Source organism: Scardinius erythrophthalmus, assembly GCF_964197995.2.
Source record: "Scardinius erythrophthalmus genome assembly, chromosome: 25".
NCBI classification, from domain to species: domain Eukaryota; kingdom Metazoa; phylum Chordata; class Actinopteri; order Cypriniformes; family Leuciscidae; genus Scardinius; species Scardinius erythrophthalmus.
In genome coordinates this window covers 32,266,224-32,283,723 of record NC_138245.1, presented here as the reverse complement: position 1 = coordinate 32,283,723, position 17,500 = coordinate 32,266,224, and the positions used below count along the sequence as shown (strand labels likewise).

At 42.8% G+C, this 17,500-nt stretch overlaps 2 protein-coding genes across 4 annotated transcripts in view; both read left to right on the top strand.

The window, feature by feature from the left end:
* Positions 1-15,018, top strand: part of LOC308685443 (lysyl oxidase homolog 4) — a 30,100-nt gene extending 15,082 nt beyond the window's left edge. Inside the window, exons 8-15 of the mRNA XM_081357216.1 lie at positions 1,718-1,872; positions 2,065-2,232; positions 5,713-5,875; positions 5,979-6,222; positions 7,205-7,320; positions 9,671-9,807; positions 10,643-10,754; positions 14,913-15,018. Of these exons, the coding sequence (XP_081213342.1) occupies positions 1,718-1,872; positions 2,065-2,232; positions 5,713-5,875; positions 5,979-6,222; positions 7,205-7,320; positions 9,671-9,807; positions 10,643-10,754; positions 14,913-14,983 (1,166 nt within the window). The 3' untranslated portion in view covers positions 14,984-15,018. The remainder of the gene's footprint in view (positions 1-1,717; positions 1,873-2,064; positions 2,233-5,712; positions 5,876-5,978; positions 6,223-7,204; positions 7,321-9,670; positions 9,808-10,642; positions 10,755-14,912) is intronic.
* Positions 15,019-16,766: 1,748 nt separating this feature from the next.
* ero1b (endoplasmic reticulum oxidoreductase 1 beta) overlaps positions 16,767-17,500 on the top strand; it is a 19,411-nt gene continuing 18,677 nt past the window's right edge. The window contains exon 1 of one of the 3 annotated variants that reach the window (XM_081358627.1): positions 16,767-17,116. The gene's annotated coding sequence lies outside the window, so the exon portion shown is untranslated. The remainder of the gene's footprint in view (positions 17,117-17,500) is intronic. The other 2 variants (XR_014029530.1, XR_014029531.1) reach the window with 2 other exon arrangements.

Sequence of the window (17,500 nt, the reverse complement as noted above, 5' to 3'; positions counted from 1 at the left end):
AGCTATTTCCTCCTTTCCCAGTGGCTGATGGGAATGCTGAGCTTGAGTTTGTCAGGGTTGAGTGAGGATTTTCTTCGCCAGTCTAAACAGAAAACACGAGCCGCTCAGACGCTGCCCTGTGAATGTTTAATGCAGTGGTGTGTTTGTCTTCCTGCGGTGGGAACAGTTTTTATGTTTATAAAATTGCTTTTTTTTTAATGATAAAATTTAGTGATTTCTAATATTTCTAAATCTAAATAGATTTTTTTAAATAAAAAAAATAATGTTTATAAAATTGCATGATTTAAAATGTTTCTTTAGAGCTCCAGTTATGCTGTGTTTGTTTGTAGGGCTGCACAATTTGACCAAAAATATATTATTTTTAAAGTCCCCCTGTAGTCAATAATTTTATCTCTTAAAACTCTTCACATCTTTGATCACCACAATGACATATTTAAAAAAAATTTCCCTGTGAAAAAAATGTCTCCATGCCTTAAAATATCTTGAATGTAACTCGAGACCCTCGCCTCATTTAGTATGCGTGGTTCTATGAATATGCAAATGAGCCCTGCCTCCACTCACTCCCTCAGCTCAGAGATCCACTGGTTGGCGATCACACGTTGATCTGATTGGTTACAAGGTAGTTTGTGACGTCAGAAACACCAGCGATTTCAAAGCGTGTTTTTGAGACTGTCTTTGGTTCACTGCAGTTTTAAGGAGGAAATACTCAGCAATGCTGTCGACTTATGAACTTACACACGGTGTGTCTTAAAGCAGATTAAAAACACCACATAGACACATAAACAACATTAAAAGCTGGATTTTCACCACAGGGGGACTTTACTATTTAAAAAATTCACTGTAAAATCAAGTATCTAAGGAAAATCATATAACAGTAATGATGATTATTATTATTTTACAACTGTTTATTGCTGATCAACACAAACACCATGAGTCTTCCCAGCATGCTCAGCGATTACAGTCGTTCTGCACTGCTGTTTGAGTTTCATGGATTAATGTTCTGAGTTAAACGCTGTCAGTAATGAGGAGGATAAGAGTGTTTGCTGTGACATCATTACCCAAACGGACACAAATTACAGAGTCTCGTCCGTACGCTGCTATTTTCATCTATTCAACGCTTGCGTTTGGCGTGTGTGTGTGTGTGTGTGTGTGTGTGTGTGTGTGTGTGTGTGTGTGTGTGTGTGTGTGTGTGTGTGTCATTCACTGCATCACATGTGTGTGTGCGCCCGTTTGTCTTGTGATCCGGCCAGATGAAGTATTCTGCCAAACACAACGTGCTGATGACTATTTCTAGCAGGTAAACTGTGTGTGTGTGTGTGTGGAGGGGGGGGATGTTACCTATACTTGTGAGGACTAAATGCCCCCACAGGGATAGTAAAACTTTGCTGGTCCTCACAAGGAAAACGTATTAATAAACATAATAAAATGTGTTTTGTTGAAAATGTGAAAGTTTTGTGTGATGGATAGGTTTAGGGGTCAGGTTATTGTGTGTGTGTGTGTGTGTGTGTGTGTGTGTGTGTGTGTGTGTGTGTGTGTGTGTGTGTGTGTGTGTGTGTGTGTGTGTGTGAGATGGGTAGGTTTAGGGGTAGGGTTAGTGTAAGGGGACAGAATATGGAGAGTCCCCATAAAACATGAAAACAGAACATGAGTTGTGTGTGTGTGTGTGTGTGTGTGTGTGTGTGTGTGTGTGTGTGTGTGTGTGTGTGTGTGTGTGCAGGTACGGGTCTGATCCACATGAACGCAGTGCAGTGTTCGGGCCGCGAGAGCTCCATCACGCAGTGCCGCTTCCAGGAGGTTCCTCTGCGCTCCTGCAAACACACTCAGGACGCGAGTGTGCGCTGCAACGTCCCCGACACCGGACTGAGCGCCACGGTGCGACACACACCTTCATATCTATTGCACTGATGTCTGTGTGTGGCATGTTTCAGCTGTGCAATGTGGAGTGTGTTTGTGCAGCAGGTGTAATGTGTGTGTGTGTGTGTGTGTGTGTGTGTGTGTGTGTGTGTGTGTGTGTGTGTGTGTGTGTGTGTGTGTGTGTGTGTGTGTGTGTGTGTGTGTGTGCAGGTGCGTCTGGCGGGTGGGCGGCAGGTGACGGAGGGCCGAGTGGAGGTGCTGATGGACCTTGACGGGCAGCAGAGATGGGGCTCCGTCTGCAGTGAGAACTGGGGTCTCAATGAGGCTATGGTTCTGTGCCGGCAGCTGGGCTTCGGGTTCGCCTCCAGAGCCCATCAGGTGCCTCAACATTCCTCCTCATCAAACACCTCAACACTCCTCCTCACCAAACACCTCAACAGTTCACCTCACCAAACACCTCAACACTCCTCCTCCTCACCAAACACCTCAACACTCCTCCTCACCAAACACCTCAACACTTCTCCTCCTCACCAAACACCTCAACACTCCTCCTCACCAAACACCTCAACACTTCTCCTCACCAAACACCTCAACACTCCTCCTCACCAAACACCTCAACAGTTCTCCTCACCAAACACCTCAACACTCCTCCTCACCAAACACCTCAACAGTTCACCTCACCAAACACCTCAACACTCCTCCTCCTCACCAAACACCTCAACACTCCTCCTCACCAAACACCTCAACACTCCTCCTCCTCACCAAACACCTCAACACTCCTCCTCACCAAACACCTCAACACTTCTCCTCACCAAACACCTCAACACTCCTCCTCACCAAACACCTCAACAGTTCTCCTCACCAAACACCTCAACACTCCTCCTCCTCACCAAACACCTCAACACTCCTCCTCATCAAACACCTCAACACTCCTCCTAACCAAACACCTCAGCACTCCTCCTCCTCATCAAACACCTCAACACTCCTCCTCATCAAACACCTCAACACTCCTCCTCCTCACCAAACACCTCAACACTCCTCCTCACCAAACACCTCAACAGTTCTCCTCACCAAACACCTCAACACTCCTCCTCACCAAACACCTCAACACTCCTCCTCACAGCACTCCTCCGTACCAAACACCTCATCACTCCTCCTCACTAAACACCTCAACACATTCCTCCTCACCAAACACCTCAACACTTCTCCTCACCAAACACCTCAACACTCCTCCTCACCAAACACCTCAACAGTTCTCCTCACCAAACACCTCAACACTCCTCCTCACCAAACACCTCAACACTCCTCCTCACCAAACACCTCAACACTTCTCCTCACCAAACACCTCAACACTCCTCCTCACCAAACACCTCAGCACTCCTCCTCCTCATCAAACACCTCAACAGTTCTCCTCATCAAACACCTCAACACTCCTCCTAACCAAACACCTCAGCACTCCTCCTCCTCATCAAACACCTCAACACTCCTCCTCCTCACCAAACACCTCAACACTCCTCCTCACCAAACACCTCAACACTCCTCCTCACCAAACACCTCAACACTCCTCCTCACCAAACACCTCAACACTCCTCCTCACCAAACACCTCAACAGTTCTCCTCACCAAACACCTCAACACTCCTCCTCACCAAACACCTCAACAGTTCTCCTCACCAAACACCTCAACACTCCTCCTCACCAAACACCTCAACACTCCTCCTCACAGCACTCCTCCTCACCAAACACCTCAACACTCCTCCTCACCAAACACCTCAGCACTCCTCCTCACCAAACACCTCAACACTCCTCCTCACCAAACACCTCAACACTCCTCCTCACCAAACACCTCAACAGTTCTCCTCACCAAACACCTCAGCACTCCTCCTCACCAAACACCTCAACACTCCTCCTCACCAAACACCTCAACACTCCTCCTCACCAAACACCTCAGCACTCCTCCTCACCAAACACCTCAGCACTCCTCCTCACCAAACACCTCAACACTCCTCCTCACAGCACTCCTCCTCACCAAACACCTCAGCACTCCTCCTCACCAAACACCTCAACACTCCTCCTCACCAAACACCTCAACACTCCTCCTCACCAAACACCTCAGCACTCCTCCTCACCAAACACCTCAACACTCCTCCTCACCAAACACCTCAACACTCCTCCTCACCAAACACCTCAACACTCCTCCTCACCAAACACCTCAACACTCCTCCTCACCAAACACCTCAACAGTTCTCCTCACCAAACACCTCAACACTCCTCCTCACCAAACACCTCAACAGTTCTCCTCACCAAACACCTCAACACTCCTCCTCACCAAACACCTCAACACTCCTCCTCACAGCACTCCTCCTCACCAAACACCTCAGCACTCCTCCTCACCAAACACCTCAACACTCCTCCTCACCAAACACCTCAACACTTCTCCTCACCAAACACCTCAACACTCCTCCTCACCAAACACCTCAACAGTTCTCCTCACCAAACACCTCAACACTCCTCCTCACCAAACACCTCAACACTCCTCCTCACCAAACACCTCAACACTTCTCCTCACCAAACACCTCAACACTCCTCCTCACCAAACACCTCAGCACTCCTCCTCCTCATCAAACACCTCAACAGTTATCCTCATCAAACACCTCAACACTCCTCCTAACCAAACACCTCAGCACTCCTCCTCCTCATCAAACACCTCAACACTCCTCCTCCTCACCAAACACCTCAACACTCCTCCTCCTCACCAAACACCTCAACACTCCTCCTCATCAAACACCTCAACACTTCTCCTAACCAAACACCTCAGCACTCCTCCTCCTCATCAAACACATCAACAGTTCTCCTCACCAAACACCTCAGCACTCCTCCTCACCAAACACCTCAGCACTCCTCCTCCTCATCAAACACCTCAACAGTTCTCCTCACCAAACACCTCAGCACTCCTCCTCAAAAGAAAGACATAAAGTCAAAATTATGAGTCAAAATTGTCATACTAAGCTGAAATTATGACTAAAAACAATTATGACATTCAAAATTGTGATACTGATTGAAAATTGACATACTAAGTCAACATTGTCACAAAAGTTAAAATTGACATACTAAGTTAAAATTATTGAAAAAAGTTAAAATTATTACATACTAAGTCAAAATTGTCATAGTAAATTTAAATTATGACAAAGTTGAAAATCACATGCTAAATCGAAATTATGATTTATCATTTATTATGATTCAATATTAAATTCATTAATAATTTAAAAAAATTCATTCCATAATTCCATGTTCATTCAGCTGTTTTTTTTCTGATCAAATAGAATGTGACTGAGTTTTCGTGTCGGGTTGAACAGCAGACGATGTGTTTCTCTCAGCTTGACTGTTATTGTGCCGAAACAGCTTAAAGAGAGTTCAACTATTGAACAATAACTCATGCATCTGAACGAGACTCGCAGTTATGAAACCTGAAGCTGCTCATGAAATGCGACTCGCTGTCAGTTTATTGTGTAATCGAGTGCTGAGTGTGTTTTATTCGGTCAGTGTTTACATCCGCAGAGCTTTTGTTTTCCCGGCTGTTGTTTCCCATGCAGAAGGTAATTACAGCCCTGCACAGATTCAGGGAAAGAGCTGGAAACCCAGAGAGAAAACAATCCCAAAATAGCGTCGCTGGATGTGGATCATATTTGTGCTCTTATAAAAGCCCGTTTAAAAGTGTCTCTGGGTAAATAGACGGTGGAGAGGAAAGTGGAAAATCCTTGATAATGTGCATGAATGATGTGTAATAACACGTCTCACACGTGTGTGTGTGTGTGTGTGTGTGTGTGTGTGTGTGTGTGTGTGTGTGTGTGTGTGTGCAGGAGACGTGGTTCTGGCCGGGAAACTCCGGGTCGGAAGACGTGGTTCTTAGTGGAATTCATTGTATCGGGACTGAGATCTCCATTCAGCAGTGTGGGAGGAGCCAACAGGTGTACTGCCCTCAAGGGGGCGGAGCTAAAGCAGCTGGGGTCACCTGTACAGACGGTACCAGAGCTGCTGGGAATCACTTACAAAATAATGAATATTTATGTAATAATATTATATTTATGATCATTATATAATGGCGCTGTTGCTGTTTTTTGGCCAGTGGCTCCGGATCTGGTGGTGGACGCTCAGCTGGTTCAGGAGTCTGCGTACCTGGAGGACCGTCCGCTGCACCTGCTCACCTGCGCTCACGAGGAAAACTGCCTGTCCTCCTCCGCCTCACGCATGCACTGGCCCTACGGTCACCGGCGGCTCCTGCGCTTTTCCTCACGCATCATGAACCTGGGCAGAGCCGACTTCAGACCCAGAGCCACAAAAGAGTCCTGGACCTGGCACCAGTGCCACAGGTGTGTGTGTGTGAGAGTGAGAGTGTGTGATATTCTGTAGTGCAGCAGAATATGGAGATGTCTTTATTAAGAGTTGTTTACACAGGAACACATGAGAAAGACAGATCTGCTAACTCTGAGAGATTCAGCCCCCTGTTACACAAACATGACCTCTAGTGGTCACACTCCCAAATAACCTTATACTTCACCACATCTCTTTCCCCGATAACACTAGACTAGTCCCCCAACAAATTAGTCAGATATATGAACAGGAGTATAATGACATTATATGAACTTAACACATTTCTTCTTTTTCTTTTTTTAACAACATTAATACAGCATAAGCTAGGGACTTTTGGGTAGACCGCCTCCATCCCAATGAGTTCCAGGACGCATTCTTGTATTCCATCATTTCTATGTATTCCTCCCACAGCTGCGACTCACTGTAGAATGGGCTCAACTTTCCCACCAGCATCGTCATCTTGACTCTTTAGACCTTGCCTATCAATTATGCTGTCTGTTTCACTGCAGAAAAGATACTCATTCGGCCATTAAACGCTCACAGCATGCGAACTCCATAGATCATCGTCGCCAGTTATGTGATATTCTGTAGTGCAGCAGAATATGGAGATGGAGATACTGCATATTTGGTGTGTCTTTATTAACACACACAGGAACACAGGAGATAGATCTGCCACCAAACATGGGCTACAACAGCACTGCTAACTCTGAGAGATTCAGCCATCTGTTGCACAAGCATGCCCTCTAGTGGTCACACTCCCAAATAACCTTATACTTCACTACTGTGTGTGTGTGTGTGTGTGTGTGTGTGTGTGTGTGTGTGTGTGTGTGTGTGTGTGTGTGTGTGTGTGTGTGTGTGTGTGTGTGTGTGTGTGTGTGAGTGATTGAGTGTGTGTTCAGCTGCGGTCAGGATTCTGTGGTCAGTTTAAGTTCTTGTCCAGCAGAAGGAGGATCTGACTGCTGTGTTTCTGATCTCTTACAGGCATTACCACAGTATCGAGGTCTTCACACACTATGACCTCTTGACCCTGAATGGCACGAAGGTCGCTGAGGGTCACAAGGCCAGTTTCTGTTTGGAGGACACATACTGCCCTGAAGGTGAAGCGGCACAAACTTTCTGGAGTGTGTGAAGTAAAGCAAGAATCATTGTAACAGTAATCAGTGTAACAGAGTGCAACAGGAATCACTGCAACAGTAATCAGTGTAACAGAGTGTAACAGTAATCAGTGTAACAGGAATCAGTGTAACAGTAATCAGTGTAACAGGAATCAGTGTAACAGAGTGTAACAGTAATCAGTGTAACAGAGTGTAACAGTAATCAGTGTAACAGGAATCAGTGTAACAGTAATCAGTGTAACAGGAATCAGTGTAACAGAGTGTAACAGTAATCAGTGTAACAGGAATCAGTGTAACAGGAATCACTGCAACAGGAATCAGTGTAACAGGAATCAGTGTAACAGTAATCAGTGTAACAGGAATCACTGCAACATTAATCATTGTAACAAGAATCAGTGTAACAGGAATCAGTGTAACAGTAATCAGTGTAACAGGAATCAGTGTAACAGAGTGTAACAGTAATCAGTGTAACAGTAATCAGTGTAACAGGAATCAGTGTAACAGGAATCACTGCAACAGGAATCAGTGTAACAGGAATCAGTGTAACAGGAATCAGTGTAACAGAGGGTAACAGTAATCAGTGTAACAGTAATCAGTGTAACAGGAATCACTGCAACAGTAATCATTGTAACAGGAATCAGTGTAACAGGAATCAGTGTAACAGTAATCAGTGTAACAGGAATCAGTGTAACAGAGTGTAACAGGAATCACTGCAACAGGAATCAGTGTAACAGTAATCAGTGTAACAGGAATCAGTGTAACAGAGGGTAACAGTAATCAGTGTAACAGGAATCAGTGTAACAGGAATCAGTGTAACAGAGGGTAACAGTAATCAGTGTAACAGTAATCAGTGTAACAGGAATCAGTGTAACAGAGGGTAACAGGAATCAGTGTAACAGGAATCAGTGTAACAGGAATCAGTGTAACAGAGGGTAACAGTAATCAGTGTAACAGGAATCAGTGAACAGGAATCAGTGAACAGGAATCAGTGTAACAGAGGGTAACAGTAATCAGTGTAACAGAGGGTAACAGTAATCAGTGTAACAGTAATCAGTGTAACAGGAATCAGTGTAACGGGAATCAGTGAACAGGAATAAGTGTAACAGGAATCAGTGTAACAGGAATCAGTGAACAGGAATCAGTGTAACAGGAATCAGTGTAACAGGAATCACTGAACAGGAATCAGTGTAACAGGAATCAGTGTAACAGAGTGTAACAGTATTCAGTGTAACAGTAATCAGTGTAACAGGAATCAGTGAACAAGAATCAGTGTAACAGAGGGTAACAGGAATCAGTGTAACAGGAATCAGTGTAACAGGAATCAGTGTAACAGGAATCAGTGAGCAGGAATCAGTGTAACAGGAATCAGTGTAACAGGAATCAGTGTAACAGAGGGTAACAGGAATCAGTGTAACAGAGGGTAACAGGAATCAGTGAACAGGAATCAGTGTAACAGGAATCAGTGTAACAGGAATCACTGAACAGGAATCAGTGTAACAGGAATCAGTGTAACATAGTGTAACAGTATTCAGTGTAACAGTAATCAGTGTAACAGGAATCAGTGAACAAGAATCAGTGTAACAGGAATCAGTGTAACATAGTGTAACAGTATTCAGTGTAACAGTAATCAGTGTAACAGGAATCAGTGAACAAGAATCAGTGTAACAGAGGGTAACAGGAATCAGTGTAACAGGAATCAGTGTAACAGGAATCAGTGAGCAGGAATCAGTGTAACAGGAATCAGTGTAACAGGAATCAGTGTAACAGAGGGTAACAGGAATCAGTGTAACAGGAATCAGTGTTACAGGAATCAGTGAGCAGGAATCAGTGTAACAGGAATCAGTGTAACAGAGTGTAACAGTATTCAGTGTAACAGTAATCAGTGTAACAGGAATCAGTGAACAAGAATCAGTGAACAAGAATCAGTGTAACAGAGGGTAACAGGAATCAGTGTAACAGGAATCAGTGTAACAGGAATCAGTGAGCAGGAATCAGTGTAACAGGAATCAGTGTAACAGGAATCAGTGTAACAGAGGGTAACAGGAATCAGTGTAACAGGAATCAGTGTTACAGGAATTAGTGAGCAGGAATCAGTGTAACAGGAATCAGTGTAACAGAGTGTAACAGTAATCAGTGTAACAGGAATCAGTGAACAGGAATCAGTCACTGATGTTGATTATAATCACTCCTAGTTGCTTCAGATATTTCGTCCTGGTGAAACGCTGATGATCTTTAAATCAGACTCACATCAAGGCCAGAGCGAGTTTAATGAAACGATATGATGAGCTCGTTAAACAACAGCGTCTCATTTTCTTTGTCTCCACGGCAACAGGCCTGACGAAACGCTACGCCTGCTACAACATGGGCGATCAGGGCATCACTGTGGGATGCTGGGATACGTACCGCCATGACATCGACTGCCAGTGGGTGGACATCACTGACGTTACACCGGGAGACTACATCTTCCAGGTCAGAGGTCACAGTGTGTGTGTGTGTGTGTGTGTGTGTGTGTGTGTGTGTGTGTGTTTATACTGATGAACAGGGTTGAACTGATGATTTTTCCTCTTGGAGTTGAGCAGAACGAACTCATTAGCAGAGAGAATAATGAGTGCTTGATGATTAAACTCACATCTGACCTTCAGCTGGATGGTTTTCCACTGTTATTGTTCTTTTGTTTCCTGGGAAACACGTTTGAGTTCGAGTTCAGATCTTCTACAGGTTCCTAAAGCTCATATTCATTCACAAGTAATCTGAAAAGTGTAGGGAAATCCTCATAAAGGCATTATGGGATATGAGTGTGGGATTTAGCCCTGTTTTATTTATCTTTTCAGATCAGTAAAAGTCAAGTATGATAATTAATTGTGGTGAGACTGTATGTGATTGGATCAAGTCATGTGACGTTCTTCATCTCCTCCTGTGTGTTTGACGCGATTACAGGGTGTTTCTGGGAAACACAGCCATGATTGAGGCCTGTTATTCTCGGACGTTCACTCGCGGTCAGCTAAAGATGATCCTGCATGATTGCACAGTCATTCCAGAATCTTTCCGTTCCACGTTTATGTCTCGTGTCCGTCTCACATCAGTAGTTCCAGCAGGACTCAATTAAACCTTGATGAAGTTCAACTCAGTGCCACAAATTAGGCACAAAACATAATATCCATGAACCCGTCAGTGTTTTTATGAGGCCATATGTGGGATGGAAAAGTCATTAAAGATGAAGTGTAGTTCTGTGGTTCTCCATCTCGAGTGTGTGTGTGTGAAACGGATAAGTGTGTCCAGATGTGAGCATGTGTGTGTTCTGCAGGTGGAGGTGAACCCGTCTCTGGATATGGCCGAGTCCGACTTCCAGAACAACGTGATGCGCTGCCGGTGCCGCTACGACGGCGGACGAGTGTATCTCTACGGCTGCCACGCGGGTGAGACTCACACACACAGTATTGGCGGAAAGTTACTTTTAAAATTAATGCATTACAATATTGCATTACTCAAAAAAAGTAACATTGCGTTAATGAGTTGGAATGTAATGCGTTAAGTTACTTTTGTGTTACTTTTTTCTCATATGGGCTGGTAGAGTACAGTAGAGGTGGAGTACAGTAGAGTACAGTAGAGGTAGAGTACAGTGGAGTACAGTAGAGTACAGTGGAGGTAGAGTACAGTGGAGTACAGTAGAGGTAGAGTACAGTGGAGTACAGTAGAGGTAGAGTACAGTGGAGTACAGTAGAGGTAGAGTAGAGTGAATTGCTGTAGAGTACAGTAGAGGTAGAGCACAGTAGAGTGCAGTAGAGATAGAGCAGAGTACAGTGGAGTACAGTAGAGTACAGTAGAGGTAGAGTACAGTGGAGTACAGTAGAGTGCAATAGAGTACAGTAAAGCACAGTAGAGGTAGAGTACAGTAGAGTACAGTAGAGTACAGTAGAGCACAGTAGAGGTAGAGTACAGTAGAGTAGAGGTAGAGCACAGTAGAGGTAGAGTACAGTAGAGGTAGAGTACAGTAGAGTAGAGGTAGAGCACAGTAGAGGTAGAGTACAGTAGAGTAGAGGTAGAGTACAGTAGAGGTAGAGCACAGTAGAGGTAGAGTACAGTAGAGTAGAGGTAGAGTACAGTAGAGTAGAGGTAGAGTACAGTAGAGGTAGAGTACAGTAGAGTAGAGGTAGAGCACAGTAGAGGTAGAGTACAGTAGAGTAGAGGTAGAGTACAGTAGAGTAGAGGTAGAGCACAGTAGAGGTAGAGTACAGTAGAGTAGAGGTAGAGTACAGTAGAGGTAGAGCACAGTAGAGGTAGAGTACAGTAGAGTAGAGGTAGAGTACAGTAGAGTAGAGGTAGAGTACAGTAGAGGTAGAGCACAGTAGAGGTAGAGCACAGTAGAGGTAGAGCACAGTAGAGGTAGAGTACAGTAGAGTAGAGGTAGAGTACAGTAGAGTAGAGGTAGAGTACAGTAGAGGTAGAGTACAGTAGAGGTAGAGTATAGTAGAGGTAGAGTACAATAGAGGTAGAGTACAGTAGAGGTAGAGTACAGTAGAGGTAGAGTACAGTAGAGGCACAGTAGAGGTAGAGTACAGTAGAAGAGTACAGATAGAGGTAGAGTACAGTAGAGTACAGATAGAGGTAGAGTACAGTAGAGGTAGAGTACAGTAGAGGTAGAGTACAGTAGAGGTAGAGTTCAGTAGAGGTAGAGTACAGTAGAGGCACAGTAGAGGTAGAGTACAGTAGAGTACAGGAGAGGTAGAGTACAGTAGAGGTAGAGTACAGTAGAGGTAGAGTACAGTGGAGTACAGTAGAGGTAGAGTACAGTAGAGGTAGAGTACAGTAGAGGTAGAGTATAGTAGAGGTAGAGTACAATAGAGGTAGAGTACAGTAGAGGTAGAGTACAGTAGAGGTAGAGTACAGTAGAGGTAGAGTACAGTAGAGGCACAGTAGAGGTAGAGTACAGTAGAAGAGTACAGATAGAGGTAGAGTACAGTAGAGTACAGACAGAGGTAGAGTACAGTAGAGGTAGAGTACAGTAGAGGTAGAGTACAGTAGAGGTAGAGTACAGTAGAGGCACAGTAGAGGTAGAGTACAGTAGAGGTAGAGTACAGTAGAGGCACAGTAGAGGTAGAGCACAGTAGAGGTAGAGCACAGTAGAGGTAGAGTACAGTAGAGGTAGAGTACAGTAGAGGTAGAGTATAGTAGAGGTAGAGTACAGTAGAGGTAGAGTACAGTAGAGGTAGAGTACAGTAGAGGTAGAGTACAGTAGAGGTAGAGTACAGTAGAGGTAGAGTACAGTAGAGGCACAGTAGAGGTAGAGTACAGTAGAAGAGTACAGATAGAGGTAGAGTACAGTAGAGTACAGACAGAGGTAGAGTACAGTAGAGGTAGAGTACAGTAGAGGTAGAGTACAGTAGAGGTAGAGTACAGTAGAGGCACAGTAGAGGTAGAGTACAGTAGAGGTAGAGTACAGTAGAGGCATAGTAGAGGTAGAGCACAGTAGAGGTAGAGTACAGTAGAGGTAGAGTACAGTAGAGTAGAGGTAGAGCACAGTAGAGGTAGAGTACAGTAGAGTAGAGGTAGAGTACAGTAGAGGTAGAGTACAGTAGAGTAGAGGTAGAGTACAGTAGAGTAGAGGTAGAGTACAGTAGAGGTAGAGTACAGTAGAGGTAGAGCACAGTAGAGGTAGAGCACAGTAGAGGTAGAGTACAGTAGAGTAGAGGTAGAGTACAGTAGAGTAGAGGTAGAGTACAGTAGAGGTAGAGTACAGTAGAGGTAGAGTATAGTAGAGGTAGAGTACAATAGAGGTAGAGTACAGTAGAGGTAGAGTACAGTAGAGGTAGAGTACAGTAGAGGCACAGTAGAGGTAGAGTACAGTAGAGGTAGAGTACAGTAGAAGAGTACAGATAGAGGTAGAGTACAGTAGAGTACAGATAGAGGTAGAGTACAGTAGAGGTAGAGTACAGTAGAGGTAGAGTTCAGTAGAGGCACAGTAGAGGTAGAGTACAGTAGAAGCACAGTAGAGGTAGAGTACAGTAGAGTACAGGAGAGGTAGAGTACAGTAGAGGTAGAGTACAGTGGAGTACAGTAGAGGTAGAGTACAGTAGAGGTAGAGAACAGTAGAGGTAGAGTATAGTAGAGGTAGAGTACAGTAGAGGTAGAGTACAGTAGAGGTAGAGTACAGTAGAGGTAGAGTACAGTAGAGGCACAGTAGAGGTAGAGTACAGTAGAAGAGTACAGATAGAGGTAGAGTACAGTAGAGTACAGATAGAGGTAGAGTACAGTAGAGGTAGAGTACAGTAGAGGTAGAGTACAGTAGAGGCACAGTAGAGGTAGAGTACAGTAGAAGAGTACAGATAGAGGTAGAGTACAGTAGAGTACAGATAGAGGTAGAGTACAGTAGAGGTAGAGTACAGTAGAGGTAGAGTACAGTAGAGTAGAGGTAGAGTACAGTAGAGTAGAGGTAGAGTACAGTAGAGGTAGAGTACAGTAGAGGTAGAGCACAGTAGAGGTAGAGCACAGTAGAGGTAGAGCACAGTAGAGGTAGAGTACAGTAGAGTAGAGGTAGAGTACAGTAGAGTAGAGGTAGAGTACAGTAGAGGTAGAGTACAGTAGAGGTAGAGTATAGTAGAGGTAGAGTACAATAGAGGTAGAGTACAGTAGAGGTAGAGTACAGTAGAGGTAGAGTACAGTAGAGGCACAGTAGAGGTAGAGTACAGTAGAAGAGTACAGATAGAGGTAGAGTACAGTAGAGTACAGATAGAGGTAGAGTACAGTAGAGGTAGAGTACAGTAGAGGTAGAGTACAGTAGAGTACAGGAGAGGTAGAGTACAGTAGAGTACAGATAGAGGTAGAGTACAGTAGAGGTAGAGTACAGTAGAGGTAGAGTACAGTAGAGGTAGAGTACAGTAGAGGCACAGTAGAGGTAGAGTACAGTAGAAGAGTACAGATAGAGGTAGAGTACAGTAGAGTACAGACAGAGGTAGAGTACAGTAGAGGTAGAGTACAGTAGAGGTAGAGTACAATAGAGGTAGATACCGTAGAAGTAGAGTACAGTTTTGTACAGTAGAGGGCGTCGTTCAAACAAACCTTTCAGCTGTTCTGGATTAAAGAACAATAGGAGACAGGAGAAGAAGTTCTCTGTTCAACACTCTTATTTCTAAATCTAAAGTAATTTTTGCTTATTGTTCTGGTTGAATTAGATCATTGAAGGTCAGCAGCAAAGACATTGGTTAATAAAGTGAGATTAAATACATTGAGTATTTTTCTGCAATTTAATATAGTTAATTGTAAAATTCTGAGATTGCATTTTACTGTTTTATTCATTTTGAGGAATACTGAATGTTTTCGTGCAAGTGAGACGAGTAAATGCATGTTCACATTTAGTCTTGAACTAAAATAACCATCATCTTTACACACACACACACACACACACACACACAACTGGAGAGCTGTCAGTCAATAAATGGGAAAAAGTTACTTATTTGAAAAAGTAATGCGTTACTTTACTAGTTACTTGAAAAAGTAATCTGATTACATAACTCAAGTTACTTGTAATGAGTTACACTCAACACTGCTCCACAAATGCTTTTATTCACGTCTCACAGGTGACGCCTACAGCGCCGAGGTAGAGGACCTGTTTGAACACCAGCGCCAGATCTCAAACAACTTCCTCTGATGAAGCCTTGGAGGGACAGGACTCGGGGTGGGCGGAGTCTGTGGGGTGGGCGGAGTCTATGGGGTGGACGGGGCTAGTGTGATGATTGACAGCAGGGCCGTTCACAGTTCACTCACCTGTTCACTTGGCCAGTATTGATGCTGTTGGTGAATCAGAAGAACTTTCTGCAGTTATGATGAAGGAGTTGTGAACTGTGTGAGTTTAGTCTTCATCACACACTCGAGATTCAGGGTAAGACAAAATGTCAAAAACTCTAATTCTGAACATCAGTCGTGAACATTCACTACATTGTTTTCAAAGTAAACTTATAATTGAAAATGTCCTTCAAATGTGCGGTTCTTCCTGCTTATGTGCTCGTTATTTTCATATTGTAATTCACACATGATTTTTTATTTGATTTTGATCAACAAGGGCGACTTAAAAGTGTTTGATTTAACAAATTGTTATTAATACATAAAAAAAACAAGAAAAAAAAACAAGATATCATCAAGATAATCATATTTTCCCCTTTAATAAGTACTGTTTTTGTTAAAGAACAAAGTTCAATACTACCAGTTTGTGTTAATTAAAGAAGTTTTGTCATGATTATATCTGAACGCCGAGGTTGAGAGTCATCAGAAACGTCATGTTTCCATCATCCGTGTGAATCCAGCGTTTCTCCTTCAGTCCTGACGTGTGTTTCTCCTGCCACTGGTGCTGATTTTAGTGGCTCATTTAGTCTTTAATATTATTATGCATTATTATTATTATGAGTGGCTCAGATAATGAAATGTTTGGTCACATGCACAGGTTTATGGGTTGTGGTTTGTCTGTACTTCTCAAACACTCTCTCTATGAAGAGAAACAGTCGGCCGGTCGAGTTTTACAGATTGTGCTTCAATACTTGAAAATAAACTTCTCATGTCTAACAGAAGAAATCTGATGTTTCTCACTGTGTGTACCGCAGTTTGATGATAATAAAGAACGACTGACTTCAACTGTGTCCAACTTTACACATAAAGCCATACTTACTTATAAATCTGGTTTATATGAATGAGAAACATTAACATGATGAATCTCTGTAAACACCAGTGAATCTGAATCTGTTCATTCCTTCATAAAGACCCTGATATGATTCATACCTTTATTTAAATAAATTATTTAATTTTTTAATCAAATTTATTTATTTCAATAAAATTATTGTTTATTTATTTGAAATATTTAATATATTTTAATCAAATGTTTATATATGTAAATAAAATGTTAATTATTTTAAAGTGTTTTACTTTAATCAAATTGATTTATTTGCATAAAAGTATTATATATATATATTATTTTTTATTTAAATCCATTTAGTTTAATGTCATGTATTTATCTATTACGTATTTATTTAAATACAATGTTGACTTTATTTTTTACTTTAATCAAATTGATTTATTTAAAAAATATATTTAATTTTTATTTATTTAAATAGTTTAGTCTACCCTAATCAATTTATTTTAATCTAATGTATTTATTTATGTACAATATTATTATTTTTACTTTAATCAAATTGATTTATTTAAAGAAATTATTATTTTTTATTCTAATTCATTTATTTTAATCTATTATATTAATTTATTATTATTTAAATAGAATTTTGTTCATTTATCTTAATAGGTTTACTTTAATCAAATGTATTTAGTTTGATGTTATTTTACAGTGTTTCCGCTGCGCGTCCACCGATCCTCTAGCGCCCCCTCGCGGCCTCTGGCGCGCGTGCACCTGTGATAACTCCGCGTGCGCGCGCGCTTAGCCACGCCCCACGCTCTCTGTAGCGTTTCCGGTGTCGATGTTGTACTGCTACAGTTTCTACACTTTTGTGCATTTGTAGTGTGTTTTCCCCCGAGAGCAAACGCGACATCGCTCGCCCTCAGGATGTCCGTGTAGCGCGAAGCTGTCGTCGAGTTCTGCCGTCTGCTCCGCACAGGAAGTTTGAGTGATTCCCTCATATCTTGATGTTTTACCTCAGCGATGTTGAGCTCCACACAGACCCGCGGAATCCTCGCTTTGCTGAGTTTATTCTGCGCTGATTCCTGCTCGGGATGGTTTCAAAACAGCGCGAAGAACAGCAGAAGCACGCAGCCGGAGCCCTCGGACAGCTGCCTGTGTCATGTACGTGTATTCCACGCTATGACTACAATAAAAACACATTATTAACGTTAATACGTCGGTTTTTTATATAGTTGCAGTAGCATTTCTGGCATGTTCTTCTGTCGCGCGAGTGTGACGTCATCGCGTCCGGAGTTCGTTGCTGATTTCTGTTAAAAGTTAGACGTGTTCGTGTAGCTTAAAGATGCATATTCTTACTTTCATTGCTTTTAAAGCATTTATTTCGCACTGTCTATGTGGCTGTCAATGATATCAATTGGAGAAAAAAATCTAACATATGACAAGAAAATCGGATATTTGTTTTCTTTCTCTTTTTTTTTTACATGTTAATCCAGAGTTTTTATTAATGAAAAGTAATTATTATAATGTTACGGTTAGTTAATTTAA